This window comes from Panicum virgatum, chromosome 1K (genome assembly GCF_016808335.1).
Source record: "Panicum virgatum strain AP13 chromosome 1K, P.virgatum_v5, whole genome shotgun sequence".
Classification (NCBI taxonomy): domain Eukaryota; kingdom Viridiplantae; phylum Streptophyta; class Magnoliopsida; order Poales; family Poaceae; genus Panicum; species Panicum virgatum.
In genome coordinates, this window is record NC_053136.1 from 45176217 (window position 1) to 45195865 (window position 19649).

The following is a 19649-nucleotide window of genomic DNA, read 5'->3' on the forward strand; positions in this document are numbered from 1 at the left end:
GCCCGACGGCGCGGGGCGAGCGGCCACGGTACACGAAGGCCGCCCGACTGGCGCGACCGCGCAAGCACCCGAGGCATGGCGTGGAGCGCACTGCACACGCTGCGGCGAAAAAATGCGGCAGTCTGCAGGGACCGCGCGGAGTGCTGCGCGCCCGCGGCCGCCGCCGGAGCTTGACGCCGGCGGGTGCCGTGCCGCCTGCCCGGCGCGGCGGCGCCTCTCGCCAGACGGCCAGAGCAGGAGCAAAACCCGTCGTGTAGGTGTAGGCCAACCAACACAGACAGACAGGTCGGGTGCTGATAATTTTTTTTTTTGAGAAAACCGGGCTGCATTTCATATATCTGGGATGTAAACTGTCTGGGTGCTGATAATTTGGCGGCCCAAAGTTTAACCTGTTCGTGGCCCATGTAGTGTAACTGAGAAGAAGCCCGTAGGCCGTAGCCCGTAGTGTTGAAGACTGGGCCGTCTACCTGCTACTCCACAAAATTTCATGGCCCATTGATGAGTCCACAATCCTCTAAAAAAAAAATCAATGAGCCCACACCATCCACGGCCGAGGCCTACTTACGCCACGGCGCCACGCCAGTGCGACGACTTGTGCGATGGTCAAACATGCTTGAAAATGTCCACGGCAGGGGTGGTTCATGCATCACGACGCCAATTTGCAGCTCTAAAATCCACTGACTGATGGCTTGCAGCGCAACGCCACGTCGTCTGGTTCGGTTGGTACTTGATCGCTGCGTCGTTCAAAAAAAAAAGTCCGTCGCCTGGGCCCACACGCAAACCACGAATCACCGCAGCGTCAGCAGGCCCACGTCCCAGCTCGCGCCATGGCTCGCCCGCTGTGCCAATGCAGTCGCGGAGTTTCTTGCTTGGGCGCGTCGTGGCGGTGACTTTGGGTTGTTAATTGGCGGGTCAATGCAGCAAAACCACGAAACATTATCGGCCATTGATTGGATTGACCCTTCACCCGGCGGGGCCACGACTAGGGGTGGTAATGGGCCATGGCCCTAATGGCCTCTTCACAGCCCAATAAAGCCCTTAAAATTTTTAGTTCAAAAATACATATGTTTAGAGCCCGACCCTTTTAGGGCCCGATCCTTAGATTTTCTAGTTCAAAATGTTGGGCCCTTTACCACCCCTAGCCACGACCCTTTCCTTCTTCTGGGCTCTGGCCCTCTCCGATATCAGCCACGGAGACATACACATACTGCAGCAGGGCACTACGAGCTCGCGCCTGCGCCACCGGGCCTTCCTGCGCTGGTCGTGGAGAAGAAGCGGCGGCGAATGGAGGGAGAACGCGAGGAGTGGGAGCCGCTGTGGAGCGCGCGGGGCAGCCCAGCCACCTCGTCGGCGGGCTCACTGGCGGACGAGCTGGACGAGCAGCGGAGCCCGACCACCTGCGGCGGGAGCACGGTGGTGTTCGTCGCGGTGCCGGAAGAGGTCGGCGACGGGAGGAGCACGCTGCTGTGGGCGCTGCACAACTTGGTCAGGGACGGTTCCAAGGTCGTGATCGCTCATGTCCACAGCCCTGCTGCACAACGTAAGCCTTTCCTCTTTTTTTCCCGAGGGGCGTCGTGCCGGATTTTGCAAGAGCATCGCGACCAGTGCTCATTTATGTATGCATCACTTGCTGAAAGAGAGAGGAAATGATGAGATCATCATGGTATATAATGTAACCAACAGTATCGTCCCGATCAGCCAAAGCGCAAGGATGAGTTCATGTACATGTCTTCGTATTTGAATTTTGAAAATAAGTTGCATATATCTTATACAAGTCGAACATGTGCGAAATTGGAAATTTTCACACCTGCAAATGTTAAACTGATCTCCGCACTACAACCGTGTCACCCCAAAACATGCTGCATACATAATTTTTCATTTCCTCTCAATCAATGAGAGTTTCTAGATTTTTCTTTCTTTTTAAATAATTAGTGTGTCACAATCTACTACAGAACAAGGATGTTAGTGGCAAAACAGAAAGTGCCTTGACACTTCTAAGCGTGAGGAGGAATTCTTGCGTCTTTTTGTGCAGAAAGGGAATGCTTGCATCTTATACACTTGTAGGTTGAAACAGCTTGTGCTTTCTGCTACATTTCAGTGAAGGATCAATACAGCATTAAACCAGAAGAAATCAAGGAGTACAGGAAGCTGAAGCGAGCAAAGGCAGAGAAGAACCTAGATGCGTATGTTCTGATAGCAAAATGCACAAGGGAAGATATAGAGGTGCACTCTCCTACATCCCTTTATTGTAGCTACACGCTGGCTTCTACCACCCTCATGAATTAACTGCAAAACTTTGCAATTTTCAATACTGCAATGTTCTCGACATGATGAACGTAATATTCTACTGTTCCAGGTTGGTTGTGAGAAAGTAACAATTGAGACGGATAATGTTGCTAAAGGACTAGAGGAACTCGTCACCCTTCATAACATAACCGAGCTTGTAATGGGAGCAGCTGCAGATCGACACTTCTCAAAGTATGGATCAGTAACCAAATCTAGTGTTTCTCCTCGCGCAAATTTCGAAAATTGGGAGCACACATAAGATGACTAGGTATCTCACTTCAACGAATCAGGATGATTAATGAGAGCATCACCATACTCTTGACCTTAAGTACCTGAGATATTGATTTTTTTTTCTCTCCTTCAAGAAATTTGTGTGAAGATAGCATGCTTAGACCAAGAAGTTTTTAAGGGTATTCCTTATGATGGCACATTCTAACAGATGGTCTCGAATTGTAGAGAAATGAACACACCAAAGTCAATGACAGCACTCAGGCTTACGGAGACAGCTGCTCCATGGTGCAAGATATGGTTTACTTGTAAAGGGCATTTGATATGTACCAGGTAAAGGCGAGGTTCAATTGACACCTGGAATTTTAGTACCTCCAGGCTTCTATATCTACAAATAGTACATTCGAGTTCAACTGGGTGATCACAATCTACTGTCTCCTTAACAAGAACTCTACCTCTGATGATATGGTCCCAGTTCAAAATATAGTGAGCAATAATTTCAGTGCACTGGTGTTTCAAATGTCTAAAAATTTTATTAACCACGCTTATCAAAACTTACAGGGAAGCAACTCAAGACCTTCCTGTCATACCTCCATCACCTGCAAAAAATGCACCAGAGGCACCAACGACATACAACATTTCAAGTCAAATGGGATCAATGGAACTCACTGAGTTGGAATACGAAGTATCAAGCTCCAAAGGATACACTTCAAGCTCATTGGTTGCAACAGAAATGACGGATTGGGATTATCTTTTCGGAGGTGATTATCCTATATACATATTGAAACATAACGTCATTCTTGGAAAATAATTGTCTTTGTGGTTTTTGGGCTTAAATACGCAAGCAAATGATTCTATGCTTACAAATAAAACCTTCATTTAGAAGAATGAAGGCTGAAATTTAGGCATCAGTAGAGTTCACAAATAGACTCAAGACATTAAAATTATTACTCCCTCTGTCCCGTAAAGAATGCAATTCTAGTTTTGTCCGTAGTCAAACTACTATAGGTTTGACCAAGTTTATAGAGAATAATATCAATATTCATGACACAAAATAAATATCCGAGCAAATAAGACTACCTCTAGGCTCTAGCCATGCAGTCCAATTTACTTTTGAAGGTAATCACACTGGTCTTTAACTGTAATGGTAACTCCAGACTGGGGGATGATAGTGTATGGATCATCAAGAATTGATGATGATGCTAATTTCTCCGGAACTGCTACTCTACCTCCAATTATTGGAGACACAAATGAACTAATGCCAGTGGTGCATTCTCCTACACAAGAATCTGATAATGTCTACTTGCTGCTAGCATCAGCATATAATCAGGTAAGCACGGTATTATAAGTGAGAATGATATCACTATATATTAAGGTGCCAAAATAAACTAAGACTTTTGCTGATGGTATCTCACAGGAAGACCAACCCAGTGTAGATGAAGAAATGTACGAGAAACTTCAAGATCTGTGTATTGAAGCTAAGCTGCTGAAGGATCAAGCTGATGATGAATCTAAAAAAATACGCAAAACTGAAATGGACCTGCATTCAGCACTTCAAAGAGTAAGATTTGTTTTATAGATTCACAATGCTGCTTGCATTATCTGTAATGTAAAATAATGAAAGTAGACCCTCTGAACATCATATTGAACATCACACACACACCACCAAAATCTCCTTGCAGATTAAAGAATCAGAAGATTCATATCTTCAAGAGGTGAGCCAGCGAAAAGAAATTGAGAAGACTCTTGCTAGACAGAGGCTGCAGATTGACAAAATGAGAAGAAAACAATGCACATTATCTGATGAATTACAGGATTCAAAGAAGCATAACCTTATGCTTGAACAACGTATAACACAAATTAAGTCTGCTGCAAAAGATCACATTGAAGAAATTACCAATTATTTTATGAAACAATCATGTGAAGAATCTAAGAAACGCCAAAAGATCAAAATGGATCTGCTTTCGACACTTCAGAGAGTAAGCGCTTTGTATTAGGAGTCTATGGTTCAACTAAGGAAGTTCGTGATAGAAAAAAAAAGTATCCTTACAGGTTAAAGAGATGGAGAGTTTGCTCCAAAACGAGAAGGCACAGAGGGAATACATGGAGGAGAAGATAGCAAAACAGAGGACAGAGATTGAAGAAACAAAGAGGCAACGAGATCAACTGTATTACGACTTACAAGATGTAAAAGAGCAGCGGCTCAGACTGCAACAAGTGGTAAGTTCGACACTCTCTATTAAGATTCAGTGGACTGTTAAATATTGTTCAGAAATATATCACTACATTTGAAAAGGATGCGTCTGAAGAAACTAACAGAAGAAGAAAAGCCGAAAAGGATCTACTCTCATATCTTCAAAGGGTAAGTTTTCTTCTTCCTTTTCTGCATTGGTCCATAATACAAAATGCAGGACTTTACCAAAATGTTGAGTGCCCATACAGATTAAAGACCTGGAGCATCAGCATGTACATCAGTTGAAAGAAAAGGAAAGAATGGAGGAGACAATGACAAGGCAGAAGGAAGAAATACAAGCAGCAAAAAGAAAGCTACATGAGATTCATAGCAAACATATGACTGAGATCAAGTCTGCTGTGAACGTTCATGAAGAAAAGCTTGCAAACAGCAAACAGCTTCTCCAAGAGCTCCAAGCAAAGAATGAAAATTTACTCCATGAGAGAGACGCTGCAGTGACAGAAGCCAAAGAGTTACACCAAAAGAACAAGCAAAGAGCCTCAATGATAACTGAAACTCCGGACACTGAGTTCTCATTTGCCGAGCTGCAGAAAGCAACCGACGGATTTGATGAAGAACTTAAGATTCGTGAAGATGAATTTGCAAGGATCTATAAAGGTTTCATCCGCAACACAAATGTAGCAATAAAGTTGTTCCATCCACGAAGCTTGAAAGGACAAGCAAAGTTTTATCAAGAGGTAATGGACATCACTTCCCTTTGATTCTATAGCACCCTTTTCAGAATGAACAGTGACATTATTGTTGTACCTGGGGCATCACTCCTGCAGGTTGCTGTCCTCAGTAGAGTCAGGCATCCTAATCTCATAACACTGATAGGAGCATGCCCAGATGACTTCGCGCTAGTGTACGAATTCCTCCCAAATGGTAGCCTCGAGGACTGGCTTTTATGCAAGAAAAACATGCCACCTCTGACATGGAAGGTGCGCACAAGGATCATTGGGGAGATATGCTCAGCGTTGGCTTTCATCCACTCACACAAGCCTTATCCAATTGTTCACGGTGATTTAAATCTGGGGAATATTCTCATTGATGCCAACTTCGTCAGCAAGCTGGGAGACTTGGGGATCTGCCACCTCCACAGACAACCTGACTTGCCAACCAACAATCTTCAACGTCACCCTACAAAGAACCATAAAGGGACACCTTGTTATATGGACAATGGTGAATTCATGAAAGCTAGGGAGCTCATGCTGTGGTCCGATGTGAACTCATTCGGCATTATCATACTTCGCTTACTGACGGGGAGATCACAGCAACAGATCGGTGAAATTGTGGAAGAAGCAATGGAGAAAGGAAACCTGCATTCTATCATTGATGCCTCCGCAGGGGACTGGCCATTTACACAGGCAAACAAGATGGCACATCTTGGGCTTAGATGCATCAACTTGAGCTGGGGACGCCAGCCAGAACTCGCCGGGGAAGTATGGGTGGTGGTCGACCAACTGATGAAAGCCACTTGCCTGACCACTGGGTCATCCCAATTTGCATCACCCTCTGATGCCACACCTCCATCACACTTCATCTGTCCAATTTTTCAGGTTAGTGATCCACCAAACCCACATTGATTTAATAAAAAAGTGTATACATGAGACTGAAGCATCTGAATTCTGAATTTACCCATCTTTGTCTGATGCACGGCGAACAGGAGGTTATGAGTGACCCCCACATGGCGGAAGATGGGTTCACATACGAAGCCGAAGCAATCAGGGGATGGCTTGACGGAGCTGACACATCGCCCATGACAAACCTGAGACTTGCAAGCCGCAAGCTCACCCCAAACAAGGCGCTCCGTTCTGCGATTCTCGAGTGGCAACAGCAACAGCAGCAGCACCAGAGATGATGCAGTCAATGGATGCGGATGCAGCAGTTCATGCCAGATGCTTCATCCAGCTGCGAATAGTGTGTATACTGTATAGGGTTTTCATGGGTTTTAGTATGCAGATTGGTGTAAGAAAAGGGGAACCACTAACCAGTTGAACACTGGTTTTACAAATCTTACTATAAAAATCTGTGCATGGAATCGGATTCTCACCTGTCTTCGCAAGCTGCGAATGGGGGCAAGGGTTGGCGCCTTCGGGTCGACGGGAGAGACCCCTGATTTGATCTCAATTTGCTGATCGCGATCGATTTTGTTGCAATCTAGTCCCTTTTCCTATTTTCCCCTCCCTCCCTCCCTCCCTCCCTCCCTCCCTCCACCTCTGAACAGGACTACAGGAATCGCGCGCTTGATTCGCCGCCGCCATCCGAGGCGAGCTGCAGCACCGAACGACCGATCGGGCAGCCGCCTCTCCGACCTCCTCCAACCGCGCGCCCGTTGCGGTTGACGGGGGCGGCGAGCGCGACGGCGCTCGGTTCGGAACACCCAACCCCGGCTACAGTGCTGCAGTGCTGGGGCAGGAGCTGGTGCCGCCGCCCGCCGTCGCCGCTGACCCCGCCCGGCAGGCGAAGTGGATAGGAAATCTCGCGAGCCTGATGGGCCGCGGCAATGAACAAACAACCACCTGCGGAAGGCCTAGGAAGGCCCAAGAGCCAAGCGGGCCATATGCGGACAAAGGCCAGAAAGGCTGAAAACTTAACCCGGCGAAGAACGGCCCACTCTAAGAACGGCCGAAGAAGGATCTAGAAACCGTGGAGGCGGTATGATATAGGGCTGTTTGGGACTGCGGTCCAAAAAAAAGTGCGGCACGCATAAGCAATAAGCGGCGCGGACCTCGCTTCTCGCGTTTTTCCCGCTTCCAGTTCAAACGCTCGTTTATCGCGTGGTGGACGGCCGGAAAACACGTGTTGGACGCAGACCGGCAGGATTTTTTTTTTCTTCTTTCGCTGATACACGCCGCAGTCGTCGTCCCAAACAAGGCCATATGCAGATATGCTGGACGTGTCAGAGTTAGGGCTAGGAACTCTCGCGCGTTGCTACGACCTAGCAATGATCGCGCGCAGGCGGGCTGTAGCGACGAACGCTCGCCCACTAAGAGCAACTCCAGCCGGGCCCTTAAATGGGACTCTATCTCTTGTTTTAGTCTCCCAGTAGAAAAAACATCTCCAACCGGGCCCCTATGCGAGCCCCCATTTTGGGGAGGCCACTAAATTTTGGTCCAGAGTCCCTAGAACTGGAGGCCCTCTAAATTTAGTCACCCTGCTGGAGTTTGAAGCCCTTAAATTTTTATAGGCTGGCTCCTAAAAGCAATATAGGGGCTCAAATTTAGTCTCTCCGTTAGAGTTGCTCTAACGGCCCCGCATTCCATCAGCCATCACCACAGGACGCTTCGTGTCCTACTAGTACTCTTCTCCGTTGTCGGCTCCTCCGGATTCCGCCCAAGAACAGCCTTTATCCGAAAAAAGTTACGGTGAGTGCTACTGGACTTGACGAGCACGGGCCGCGGCTGCACGGAACTGAAGATACAGGACACGGGTGTCGGGCGGTGTGGCCGGCTCGCGTTCCATCCCATCTCGCGCTCGCCGAGCACGACGGCACGAAGGGAGACGGGAGAGGGTCGACAGCGGGGCGCCGACGGTGACGTCGTGCTCGTGCTCGGACTTGACAGGAGATCAACCAAATCACCAATCATGCATGCAGCGAGGACAGCTTGGTCGCTAACCATGGTGGTCGCTAACTGTTTGGCTGGCAGTGGACCCCTGCAGGCATCTAGATTTTAGTTGCACGAACAGAAAGAATCGGCAGGTATATTTGCGTTGTCTTGGCCTGCATGGTCCGTGCTTTGGGGCAGTATTTGGATAGAGGGCATATTCACCGTGTTCGGCTGGTCTACTCTCCTCCAGCGCTACAGTAATTTCCTCTCACACCACTCTATCCACCAGCTCCAGCTCCAGCCAGCCCAACAGTATTTTTCTCTCACAGCATTCCAGCTCCAACCTCCAGCTCCAGCCTGCCGAATGCAGTGATTCTGCATCCTGCTGCTGATTGCTGCTGCTGAAACTTGCGATTTGCCAGTGACCTTTTTCTGCGCTTGTTGTGCGAACAAAAATTCGAGTTCACAGTTAAAAATTAGTAGCAGGGGAATGAACCTGAGCCACTCATCAGCGTGACCTAACGACCAGCACCGCCCCAACCATGTCAGCCAGGCAGTGGTTAGCCTTTTCGTCACTAAACTAATCCATCCGATAGCTTTCCTGTATTCTAATGATAGTTGGATTTATCAGTTCCCCCCATTTCCATTTGCAGCCAATCATTCGAACTTGCCCCGCTGGCCATATCCAAAATCTCCGACCACCATGGTTCCACCACAAGATTTTTAAAATCGGCAGTGGAGGCGACGGACACAGGACGACCCCGCGGCAGGGCGGCAGGCTAGGCTGACGACAACGGCGCGGTAGTTGGTGGTGGTGGTGGCGGCGCCGCCCGCCCCGGCGGCCGCCGTGCCAGCCATAGTCAGCCGGCACATGCGCGCGCGCGACGGCCCGTGCGTGGTACGCGTACGTGTGTGGCGCGCACGGCAGGGGCGGTGGGGGGCGTGACGCGGCCGACGTCAAAGAACCAGGGTTTACAAAATCGGTGGGGTCAAACCGGTCCGGTCTGGTTCCGGTTTGGACTGTTACCAAACCGGTCCAAATTTAAAATTCAAATTTGAATTAAAAAAATAAAAAATTCCTAAAAATACTTCAAGGTGCGACGAATCTAATGATGTCAAATTTTCTCAAAAATTTGTTCGTTTAACATACTTTTCGGGCATTTAAAGTTAAACAAAAAAAAATGAAAAAAAATGAGACGGCCCATTAAAGCCCACTTGGTAAACCGGTCAAACCGGCCGGTAAACCGGTCAAACCGGCCGGTATACCGTTCCAAACCGGTTACACATGTGATTTTGAATTTAGATTTGAATTCAAACCGGTCAAACCGACCGGTAAACCGGTCAAATCGGCCGGTATATCAGTTCAAACTGATTACACATGCGATTTTGAATTTGGATTTGAATTCAACCGGTTTCCACCGGTTTCCGGTCAAATCGGTCCGGTAAACCGCTACCGGAGGACGGTGGTTTGACCGGACCGGTCGGAATTATTAACCCTGCACAGAACCCGGCACTTGCCTCCACAGCTCCACTCTTCTGCAGCTCTGAACTTTCTGCTCCTTCAATGGTCTTCGTCTGAACTCAGAAGCTGTGATGATTTGCAGAGATGATGAAATACCAAACGAGATCATTGTTCGTACTAGCATTTTTTTTTGGGGGGGGGGGGGGGGGGGGGGGGGTTCAGGAGTGACAGTTATTCATATTTGATGTCTGGCTTGTTTTTTCATGGGTACTGTGTCTGAATTGATTCATCATATCCCTACCTGCCTTGACACTTGACAGATAGATAGCCGCACACTTGCATGTTGCAGTTAGGATAATGGTGTGTTTTTTAGCTGGAAGGGTTGCGATAGCTGAAGCTCTGTCTAGAGGGCCAAACCTGACGTGGGCTGATCACCGAATCTCATCTGAAAACCACGAACATTCATGAAGGCTGCAGTTCTGCACATGTTTATGTACGCCGGCACCATTGCTATTCCCGACCACATTTCTTATTGTTCATCCGGAGGGGGAAAAACTTGTTATCTAGCCCGTGTTTAGATGAAAAACCAAAATTCTAAAAAAAATTCCGACACCTACATGGAGACTTAAATCTAGACGAAATAAAAAACGCATTGCGACTGCTATCTGTAAATGGCGAGACGAATCTAATAAACCTAATTAGGCTGTAATTAGATGCTAAATTGCTATAGTAATATTACAGTACATAACCTCTAATGGCGGATAAATTAGGCTCATTAGATTCGTCTCGCGATTTACAGACGAGTTCTGTAATTATTTTTGTGATTAGTGTATGTTTAGTACTTCAAATGTAGAAATATGACTTTTCAAAATTTTTATATCGCGCAACCAAAGGGGACCCTAGTATGCCTGATTTCACTGAAAATGACGCTTCTAAAACATGTGCAGGTCTCAAATTCCAGAGGCAAAACTTGCAGTTCCAGCTAGGGGTGGAATCGAGGCGAGGCTCGACTTTTTTCGAGTTTTCTTCGAAATCAATATATTAGTATTTATTATAGTCTCCTGCGTTGTTTGATATGTAACTTCAAATCGAGCATAACCAGCCGAGCCGAGCCTGCCAAAATTGACTTTTGTTCCAAATCAACTAATCTTTATTTAAAAAAACGAACGTAATCGGAGCAATTTTGAAACGAGCCACCGAGACAGCTTAACGAACTTTTTTTTCCGGCCCTGCTTCCAGCCCTGGAATTCCGGCCTCTCGTCGTGCCCCACGTTTGCATCTGCAGGAGCGGGAGGACGACGCCCTCTCAATCATCATCAAGTGCGCTTCGGTGTAAAGATTCCCCGCCCCAACCTGTAGCATGGGCCCCTGAATCGCTGGGAAATCTCTAATAGACGGAATCTTATTGATCGGGCCATTCTCGAAATCTTATTGAGCCACGTCACCAACAAATCTCGTCATATTCATTTCAATCGGGCCGTCCGTCCTAGGGTCTAGACTCTTCTCGGAGCCTCACTAGCGCTCTGGACGAATACTCTATATTACTCTATATACTATACAGTGTGGGAAGGGAGCGCTGGGAGCGCTCGGGTCCTCCCAGCGTGACACGTACCCCCAGGAGCCGGGGAGAGGACGCCCAACGCGGGCCGCGGATTCGTCGTGCCCATGTGCTGCGGTCGCAGCGCCACAGTCCACGCCCGCCAGCCGCCGAGCGCCTCCGTGCCCTGCGCCCGCCCGTCAGCCGCCGACCGCCGATCCTCCCTCTCTCCGTCGCCCGGCAGCACCCCTCTCTCCCTCCTTCCCAGCCACAGCAGCCCACGCCGCCCTCCGACCCCCGTCGTCCGCTCCACCCCGTCGCCGGCGGGGGATCCGACCGGCGGCATCCCGGTGGTGAATCTGGCCCGCTCCGCACTCCGGTGCCGTCGTCCGCCGAGGTCCCCGCCCCCTTCCCCCTCCCGCTCCATCCTGGTCGCCGCCGGCCTCCGCCATGGCGGATCTCGGCCGCCCCCTCCCGGGCTCGGTGAAGGAGCATCCCGCGGCGTGGGGGACGAGGCGTGGAGGCGCGGTGGAGGAGCCACTGGACCGCAGCCCGGCTGCACGGGGAGGGACGACTGCAGCACCCGGGTGAGGAGGCGAACTGCGGCGGGTCTTGGGGAGACGGGGAGCGGGACTTCGGGGCGGCGGCGGCGGCGGCGGCTCTGCGGCGCAGCGGCGGAGTGTGTGGGGGAGGGAGAGGGCGCCGCGGATAATAATGGGGAGAGAGTTTTTTTTTTAGCTTTTGTACTGTGGGCGCGGCGGAGCGCGATGATATCCTAATTCGATATATCGCTGATGTCCTAGTTCGATATATCGAGCAAGCAGTGCGCCGCTACTCCATCGCCGCGCAGCGCGGCTGCCTCCACCACACCAGCCTCATCTCCCACACGAAACGGCTGCTCGTTCGCAGCTTGCAAAAAGCTGCAGATCCACGCAAAGGAAGAGCTCAGCGAGGAGAGAAAATATTGACAAGGCCGCGCCCCATCTCCCTCCGGCGTGTCGAACGCCGAGGAAGCGCTGTGATGCTGCTCCAGGGGTGCTCCACTGGAGGGTGGCAGGGCTCACGAGCAAGACCACTCTCTGACAGGTAAGCAACAAAGAGAAGTCTAGCTACTTCGCTGATCTCCTCGATCTGCCTCAGGCTCAAACGGGAAGTAGAGTCAAGCCTCCTTCTCTGAAGCAAGGATTCACAGAGCTCCATGGCTGACGCTTACATAGATTGGTCGGTGGACGCTTACATGATAATTACTGCAGCATGCCTGCACCACAATTTGCTCCATGGCGGCTGCTTAGATTGATAGTCAGCGGCCTCGTACTCAGTTACAAGCACGATTGGTCGGTGCTGCTGCATTAATTATCAATTTGGCCAGGTAATACCGAAATATAACTGAACATACACAGCACGCATAAGTATTTATCGATCGTGTACAGAGCCAAGTAAAGTGTTTGCCCAGAACTTTTTATCTTGATTGTGAACATCAGGCACATCACAATCATATACTGTTGGAAATATTTCAGTTAAGATATTTTGTGATCTTCACTGTTAAAGAAGCGTTTAAACCATCTAAACGCGATTAAGAAAACCTAATGATAAAACCCTAATGGGCTTTGATCAGCAGGCCCATTAGGCCCGTTTCCAGAGGCTGGCCCCCAGCCCCACAGTGCCTATAAATATAAGGTCGTGGTTAGCACCTTAAAAACACCCATTCACGTCATTCTAAAACCCTAGCCACCGCTAGTCTGATCGCTGAAGTCACTGGAGGGGTTTGGAAGGCCAAGCACTCCCGTTTGGCGCCCGGAGGACGTCGATTCACTGCTGCAGTCCTACACCGACAAGAATGCCTACTTCCTCTACGGATCAGGCGTAAATGGCTGCTGCAACTGCTAATGCTGGTATAATGTTTACCAATTTATTCCGCATTAGATTGATTTGTCATGAACTAGGTTATGTTAAGATCTTGGGTTATTAGCCTATAATGCTTAAGCCTGGCTAATTCTAACAATCGGTATCATGAGTCATCTTAACCTAGTCATGCACGGTCAATTTTGAGCCATGTTTATGCCTCTGATTTTCGTCGGTTTAAGATGCAATTAGATCCTGCATAATGGCTTTTATGTGTTAATCATGCGTGATTAGATCTAAATCATGGTTAATTAAGTTTCTGATCACGAGATTAGATCTAATCTAATTCGGTTTAGGTCAAGTTTAAGATTAATCTTGATCTGTTTATGAGTTAAGTATCGGATTAGATCCAATCATGCCTGAGTAATGAATCAGTTTAAGTTAATGTCATGATTAAATCAAGTAATCAAGGTTAGGGTTTACTTGCTGACTGTTTTCCCCAAATTTATGCCTCTGTTAAGTTTTATTCCGCAAATTAGATCCAAACTCATGAGATTGATGCATCAGTAAGCATGTAGAAGAAAGGGGAAAAGCAATTTCAGATCGTATAAGAAATCCCCAAATCCCGTGATGAACCCTAACCCTAACTCTGAGATTGAAAGAGCACTTACCTGTGGCTATGAGTACACACGCTGCTGAGCACCACGGCAGGGCCTTCCCGACGGAGCCGCGCGCGGCTTGAGCGCACGCGGCGCCGGCGGAAGGGCCCGCGGTGGCTCCATGAGAAGGTCGGCTGGGCCAGAACAGGCGGCACGCGTGGCCCAAGGCGGCGCCTTGAGGGCTGCAGCGCCCGCGTCAAGCTGCAGTGCCGGCCGGAGCTCACACCGCGGGGCCCGCTGGTGCGCGCCACACGCGCATAAGCTGGCGGCGGCTCCACGGCGCGGCGCGGGCCCACGCATGAGGCGCGCAGGCGGAGGCTACGGGCGCCCGCCGGCCGGGTCCGCCATCACCCACCGCGCGGCGTGTGGCCAGCGCGAGGCCCGACGCGGGGCACGCGGCGCTCGCGGCCGGAGTGGGCGCCGGCCCCAGGCTCCCGCGCGCATGAGCGGGGCGCGCAGCTCCCGCGCGTGGCCCAAGGCGGCGGCTTGCAGGCGCAAGGCAGTGGCGCTGGATCTTGAGAGCCAGGCGGCGGCCGGCCCGAGCGCCCGTAGACTGCGGTGGTTCGTGACTGAGGAGAAAAGAGGAGTGAGGCTGTGTTAGGGTTTTCCGACCGGGACTCCATTTATATTAGTTGGCGTCAGTTTACAGCCGTCCGATCGGAACAAATGGTCCAGATCGTTTCACGTTAGGGTTTGTGGGCAGTTGGGCCAAATGGGCTGACTGGGCTTAACGGGCCGCGCGAATGGGTGTTTTTGGGCTGTTTTCATGAGTTTTAGCCCAGTTTAATGTTTAAAGCTTTTTTTCTTATGTTTTAAGCTCAATTTTAATTGTTGTTATGTTTAAAGGCTTTAATTATTTCTGTTGCACTTATTAATTAACAGCATTATGTTAATTAATTTCCATGAGTTATGTAAATGCTTTTAATTATATTTTAATTGCATTTATTCACTGAAAATTATGCTCATCCACCATAAGCAATTAAGATGCACTCTATTTAAATGGAACCATCGGGAAGTTTATTTAGAGCACTTGTAATTAATTCTGACCATCGTTGATTTAATTACGAGTTTTAATGATAAATTTCGTTTGTTTTCCCCATCGGTGATGCAAATTGAAATTTATGTATGATTTTAATCAGACCATCGTAGGGTTAATTTCATACTTCTTATGCGCATCTTAATTGTGAGTTTAATTAAGTTATTGTTCTCATGATTTTCAGTGAACACTGTGACGGGCTACCTGAAGTCCATTGAGCCCCTGAATGGCACCAACTATCCAAGCTGGTATAAAGATGTTCAGGTGGCCATTGCTGTGTGTGAGTATGATCTCGCCTTACGTCAAGACAAGCCAGCAGAGCCCGCTGATCCCAATGGTGATCGTACTGCCATTGAGAAGTGGGAGAGATCAGACAGGATGGCCAACATGATCATTAAGAACACGATCACACCGGCCATCTGTGGTGCTATTCCTGATAAGGACCAGGATGGTAATGATCTGAGCGCCAAGGCATACCTTGCCAAGGTGGAGGAGAACTTTAAGAGTTCTTCCAAGACTTATGCTAGCACCCTAATCATGAAGATGCTGACTTCACAGTATGATGGGCAAAGTGGAATCAGGGAGCACATTATGAGCATGTGTGACATGGCAAATAAGCTGAAGACACTGGATATGGCTATCTCTGATGGTTTTCTGGTGCACTTCATCATGACTTCTCTGCCAGCACAGTACAGTCCCTTCAAAATAAGCTACAACACTCAGAAGGCGACTTGGAGCATGGCTGAGCTCATTAGCTACTGTGTTGAGGAAGAAGAAAGGCAGAAAGCTGAAAGGATGAAGGATGCTGTCAACATGGTCAGCGAGCGCTTTGGGCGTGTTTGTATGAGCAACACTCCTAAGCATCAGGCTGAGTCTGGCAGCAGCAGGCAGCATAAGAGAAAGTTTAAGGGCCATAAGAGCAAGGCCGTGTCACATAAGAAGACCTCTAATGAGAGGCTGTGCAAGTTCTGCAAGTCACCTAAACATGAGCAAAAGGATTGCCATGGATTTAAGGAGTGGCTTAAGAACAAAGGTACAATTACTGATTATGTATCTTTCATTGATGAATCATTCTTAGTGAATTTTTCTCCCAATACTTGGTGGATTGACTCAGGTGCCACTGTGCACATTTCCAATTCACTGCAGGTATTCAGTTCGATCCGAACTATAAGAGAGGGGGAGCGAAGTCTAAGAGTGGCTGATGGCAATGAAGTGAAGGTTGAAGGCATTGGGAGCTTCAATTTGGAGTTACCAGGCGGCTTCAATCTTAGTTTGCATGATGTTCTTTATGTTCCCAGTTTGAAGAGAAACCTTATTTCAGTTTCGTGTTTAGATAAGTCGGGACATATTTGTGAGTTTGGCAACTCAGTGTGCAACATTAAATTTCATAATTTAAGTGTGGGCCTTGGTCATTTGCAAGGCGATCTTTATTTGCTCTCTCTTGATAAAGTTTATTCTGCAATGAATGTGGATGATGTATCGCATAAGCGTAAGCGTGATGATGAGACTTCTTCAAAATTGTGGCATTGTCGTTTGGGCCACATTTCGAGGGGGAGAATTGAGCGTCTCATAAGAGAAGAGATACTCCATTCATTAGATCTCTCAGACTTAGATCAACAATGTGTTGATTGTATTAAGGGGAAATTCGCTAAGACAATTAAGAAAGGAGCTACTCGGAGTTCGGGCCTATTAGAAATAATTCATACTGATATTTGTGGCCCATTCCCAGTAAAGTCTGTTGATGGTTTTGACTCGTTCATTACTTTCACAGATGACTTCTCTCGTTATGGTTATATTTACCCCATTCGTGATCGATCCGAGTCATTAGATAAATTCAAAATATTCAAGGCTGAAGTGGAAAATCAGCATAATGTCACTATTAAATTAGTGAGATCGGATCGAGGTGGTGAATATTATGGGAGACATGCTCCATTCGGCCAAGTACCTGGACCATTCGCTAAGTATCTTGAAGAGAATGGTATAAAGGCCCAGTACAGTATGCCGGGCGAACCACAGCAAAACGGAGTTGCTGAGCGTCGTAATCGTACACTAATGGACATGGTACGTAGCATGCTTAATTATTCTACTTTGTCTGTGGAGCTGTGGATGGAAGCATTAAAAACAGCTGCGCACATACTTAATCGTGTTCCTTCCAAATCCGTGCCAAAAACACCTTATGAGTTGTGGTTTGGGAAGAAACCATCGCTTAATTATTTGCGTGTGTGGGGCTGTCCAGCCGAAGCTAAGTTATTTAATCAACAGCAAAAGAAATTAGATGATAAGACGGTGAGCTGCTATTTCATCGGATACCCTGATAAGTCTAAGGGATACCGATTCTACTGTCCTGATCGTTTCACTAAGTTCGTTGAGACCAGGCAGGCTGTGTTCCTAGAGGATGCAGGAATCAGTGGGAGCTTTCCGAGGAGGGAAATTAATCTTGAAGAAATACGGGCTGAGCTTCCCATCCCGGTGATTCAAGAAATAGTAACACCTCAGTTAGTGCCGCTGTTCGTTCCTTCCGTTCAGAGTACACCATCTGTTCAGATTACGCCTTCTGTTCAGAGTACTAGCGCTGCTCCGCCTGTTGAAGTAACTCCTGAGCCTGCGAGCGAACAACAAGCTGAGCAAATGGCACCTAATGCTGAAGTTGAAAACCCTGTCGAGGTGCCTCAGACTGCACCTCAACCAGCACCTCAGCCTGTTGAACCATTAAGAAGATCACAGCGGGCTAGGAAACAGACAGTTTTCCCTGATTGTGAAACATACTTAAGTGAAGACATGTATGATATTGGGAAAGCTGATGATCCTAACTCATTTAGAGAGGCAGTATCATGTGAGAACTCTGACAAATGGGTTGAGGCCATGGAAGAAGAGCTTAAGTCCATGAGTTCCAATGATGTTTGGGATCTGGTAGATATTCCTAATGGAGTCAAACCAGTAGGCTGTAAATGGGTCTACAAGACTAAACGTGATTCTAAAGGGAATGTCGAACGATTCAAAGCAAGGCTTGTAGCCAAAGGTTTTACACAAAAGGAAGGGGTTGATTATAATGAAACTTTCTCCCCTGTGTCTAAGAAAGATTCATTCAGAATCGTTATGGCGCTAGTGGCTCATTATGACTTAGAGCTACATCAGATGGATGTTAAAACTGCGTTCCTTAATGGTGACTTGGATGAGACCATCTTCATGGCACAACCGGAAGGTTTTGTTGTGAAGGGCAAGGAACATTTGGGATGCAGACTTAAGAAATCCATTTACGGGCTTAAGCAAGCGTCAAGACAGTGGAACCTTAAATTCGATCAAGTGATTAAGAAATTCGGATTTAAGGAGAATGATGTGGATAATTGTATCTACACTAAGATAAAGTGTGGTAAATTTATAATTCTAGTGCTTTATGTGGATGATATCCTATTAGCGAGCAGCGATAAGCGTATGCTGCATGAGACAAAGGGATTTCTTTCATCCAATTTTGATATGAAAGATCTTGGTGAAGCCTCTTATGTTCTGGGCATTGAGATACACCGAGATAGGACCAAAGGAGTACTAAGATTGTCTCAAAAGGCATATATTGAGAAAATGCTTAAGAGATTTAATATGGATAAGAGTAAGGCCACACCTGTTCCATTAGCGAAGGGCGATAAGTTTAGTGAAGCCCAATGTCCTAAGAACCAATTGGAATCAGATGAGATGAAGGACATACCTTATGCTTCAGCTGTCGGAAGCCTGATGTATGCACAAGTCTGTACGCGTCCTGACTTGGCATTTGCTACCGGAATGTTTGGAAGATATCAGAAAAATCCCGGAAAGGTCCACTGGGTTGGTGTCAAGAAGGCATTACATTACTGTCAAGGCACTAAAGACTTCATGCTCACATACAGAAGATCAGATAACCTTGAAGTTGTGGGTTATACTGATGCTGACTTTGCTGGATGTGTAGATAGTAGGAAATCTACATCAGGATATATCTACACGTTAGCTGGTGGAGCTATATCATGGAAAAGCTCTAAGCAAAGTTTAGTTGCAGCGTCGACGATGCAAGCTGAGTTTGTGACATGCTATGAAGCAACTGGACAGGCTGTTTGGCTTAAGAATTTTATTCCGGGCCTCAAGGTAATTGACAGCATTACGGAACCTATAACGTTATACTGCGATAATCAGTCTGCAGTATTCTTTTCGAGTAACAACAAGTCAAGTGGTGCTTCCAAACACATTGACCTTAAGTATCGTGTTGTGAAAGAAAGATGCCAGGATCGAACCATTAAGATTGAGCACATAAGAACTAATGCTATGTTAGCGGATCCGCTCACTAAAGGCTTATCACCGAACGTGTTTAAGCAGCACGTTACTAATATGGGTTTGGTGGATAGTCTTTAGGTCCTGGTTTAGGGCCATTATGACTCCCAACTAACGAATAAGCGTTCTACCGAGGTGTTTCAGTGAGACTGTGGGTAATGGGGTCCCAGTAGTGCATCAAGCTACTGACGACGCATTGGTCCAGTACTTTCTGTTACTACTAAGGGTGAACATTAGTATGATACGAACATTAGTCTTAACCGTTCGATCAAGTGGGAGAATGTTGGAAATATTCCAGTTAAGATATTTTGTGATCTTCACTGTTAAGGAAGCGTTTAAACCATCTAAACGCGATTAAGAAAACCTAATGATAAAACCTTAATGGGCTTTGATCAGCAGGCCCATTAGGCCCGTTTCCAGAGGCTGGCCCCCAGCCCCACAGTGCCTATAAATATAAGGTCGTGGTTAGCACCTTAAAAACACTCATTCACGTCATTCTAAAACCCTAGCCACCGCTAGTCT

General features: G+C 47.7%; 2 protein-coding genes and 1 long non-coding RNA gene across 3 annotated transcripts; 2 read left to right on the forward strand and 1 right to left on the reverse strand.

Moving 5' to 3' along the window:
- The first annotated feature begins 1202 nt into the window (after positions 1-1202).
- Positions 1203-6781, forward strand: LOC120711897 (U-box domain-containing protein 33-like). The gene is made up of 13 exons (XM_039997575.1): positions 1203-1540; positions 2099-2223; positions 2357-2478; positions 2743-2847; positions 3076-3275; positions 3672-3826; positions 3908-4075; positions 4197-4493; positions 4567-4734; positions 4811-4876; positions 4957-5445; positions 5536-6306; positions 6414-6781. Exons 1-13 carry the CDS (start codon positions 1285-1287, stop codon positions 6606-6608), a joined length of 3117 nt encoding a protein of 1038 aa, XP_039853509.1. The 5' UTR covers positions 1203-1284; the 3' UTR covers positions 6609-6781.
- Positions 2637-6941, reverse strand: LOC120711914. Its single transcript, XR_005690535.1, has 4 exons — positions 6801-6941; positions 6386-6676; positions 6067-6290; positions 2637-5887 (listed from the first exon to the last, which is right to left on the reverse strand). It is a non-coding gene; the product is annotated as an uncharacterized LOC120711914 (long non-coding RNA).
- A 7957-nt stretch (positions 6942-14898) lies between these two features.
- LOC120711928 lies at positions 14899-16264 on the forward strand. The gene is made up of 2 exons (XM_039997608.1): positions 14899-15867; positions 15981-16264. The coding sequence occupies exons 1-2, from the start codon at positions 15213-15215 to the stop codon at positions 16034-16036; spliced, it is 711 nt and encodes a 236-aa protein (XP_039853542.1). The 5' UTR covers positions 14899-15212; the 3' UTR covers positions 16037-16264.
- Positions 16265-19649: the final 3385 nt, after the last annotated feature.

Excerpts from the sequence above, each read along its gene's own strand:
- LOC120711928 (XM_039997608.1), top strand. The coding sequence starts at position 15,213 with ATGGCCAACATGATCATTAAGAACACGATCACACCGGCCATCTGTGGT. Across the intron at positions 15,868-15,980 it reads GGAGTGGCTTAAGAACAAAG|GTATTCAGTTCGATCCGAAC; the intron begins GTACAATTACTG and ends AATTCACTGCAG.
- LOC120711897 (XM_039997575.1), top strand. The coding sequence starts at position 1,285 with ATGGAGGGAGAACGCGAGGAGTGGGAGCCGCTGTGGAGCGCGCGGGGC. Across the intron at positions 3,827-3,907 it reads ATAATGTCTACTTGCTGCTA|ACTTTTGCTGATGGTATCTC; the intron begins GCATCAGCATAT and ends AAATAAACTAAG. Across the intron at positions 4,076-4,196 it reads TGCATTCAGCACTTCAAAGA|ATTAAAGAATCAGAAGATTC; the intron begins GTAAGATTTGTT and ends ATCTCCTTGCAG.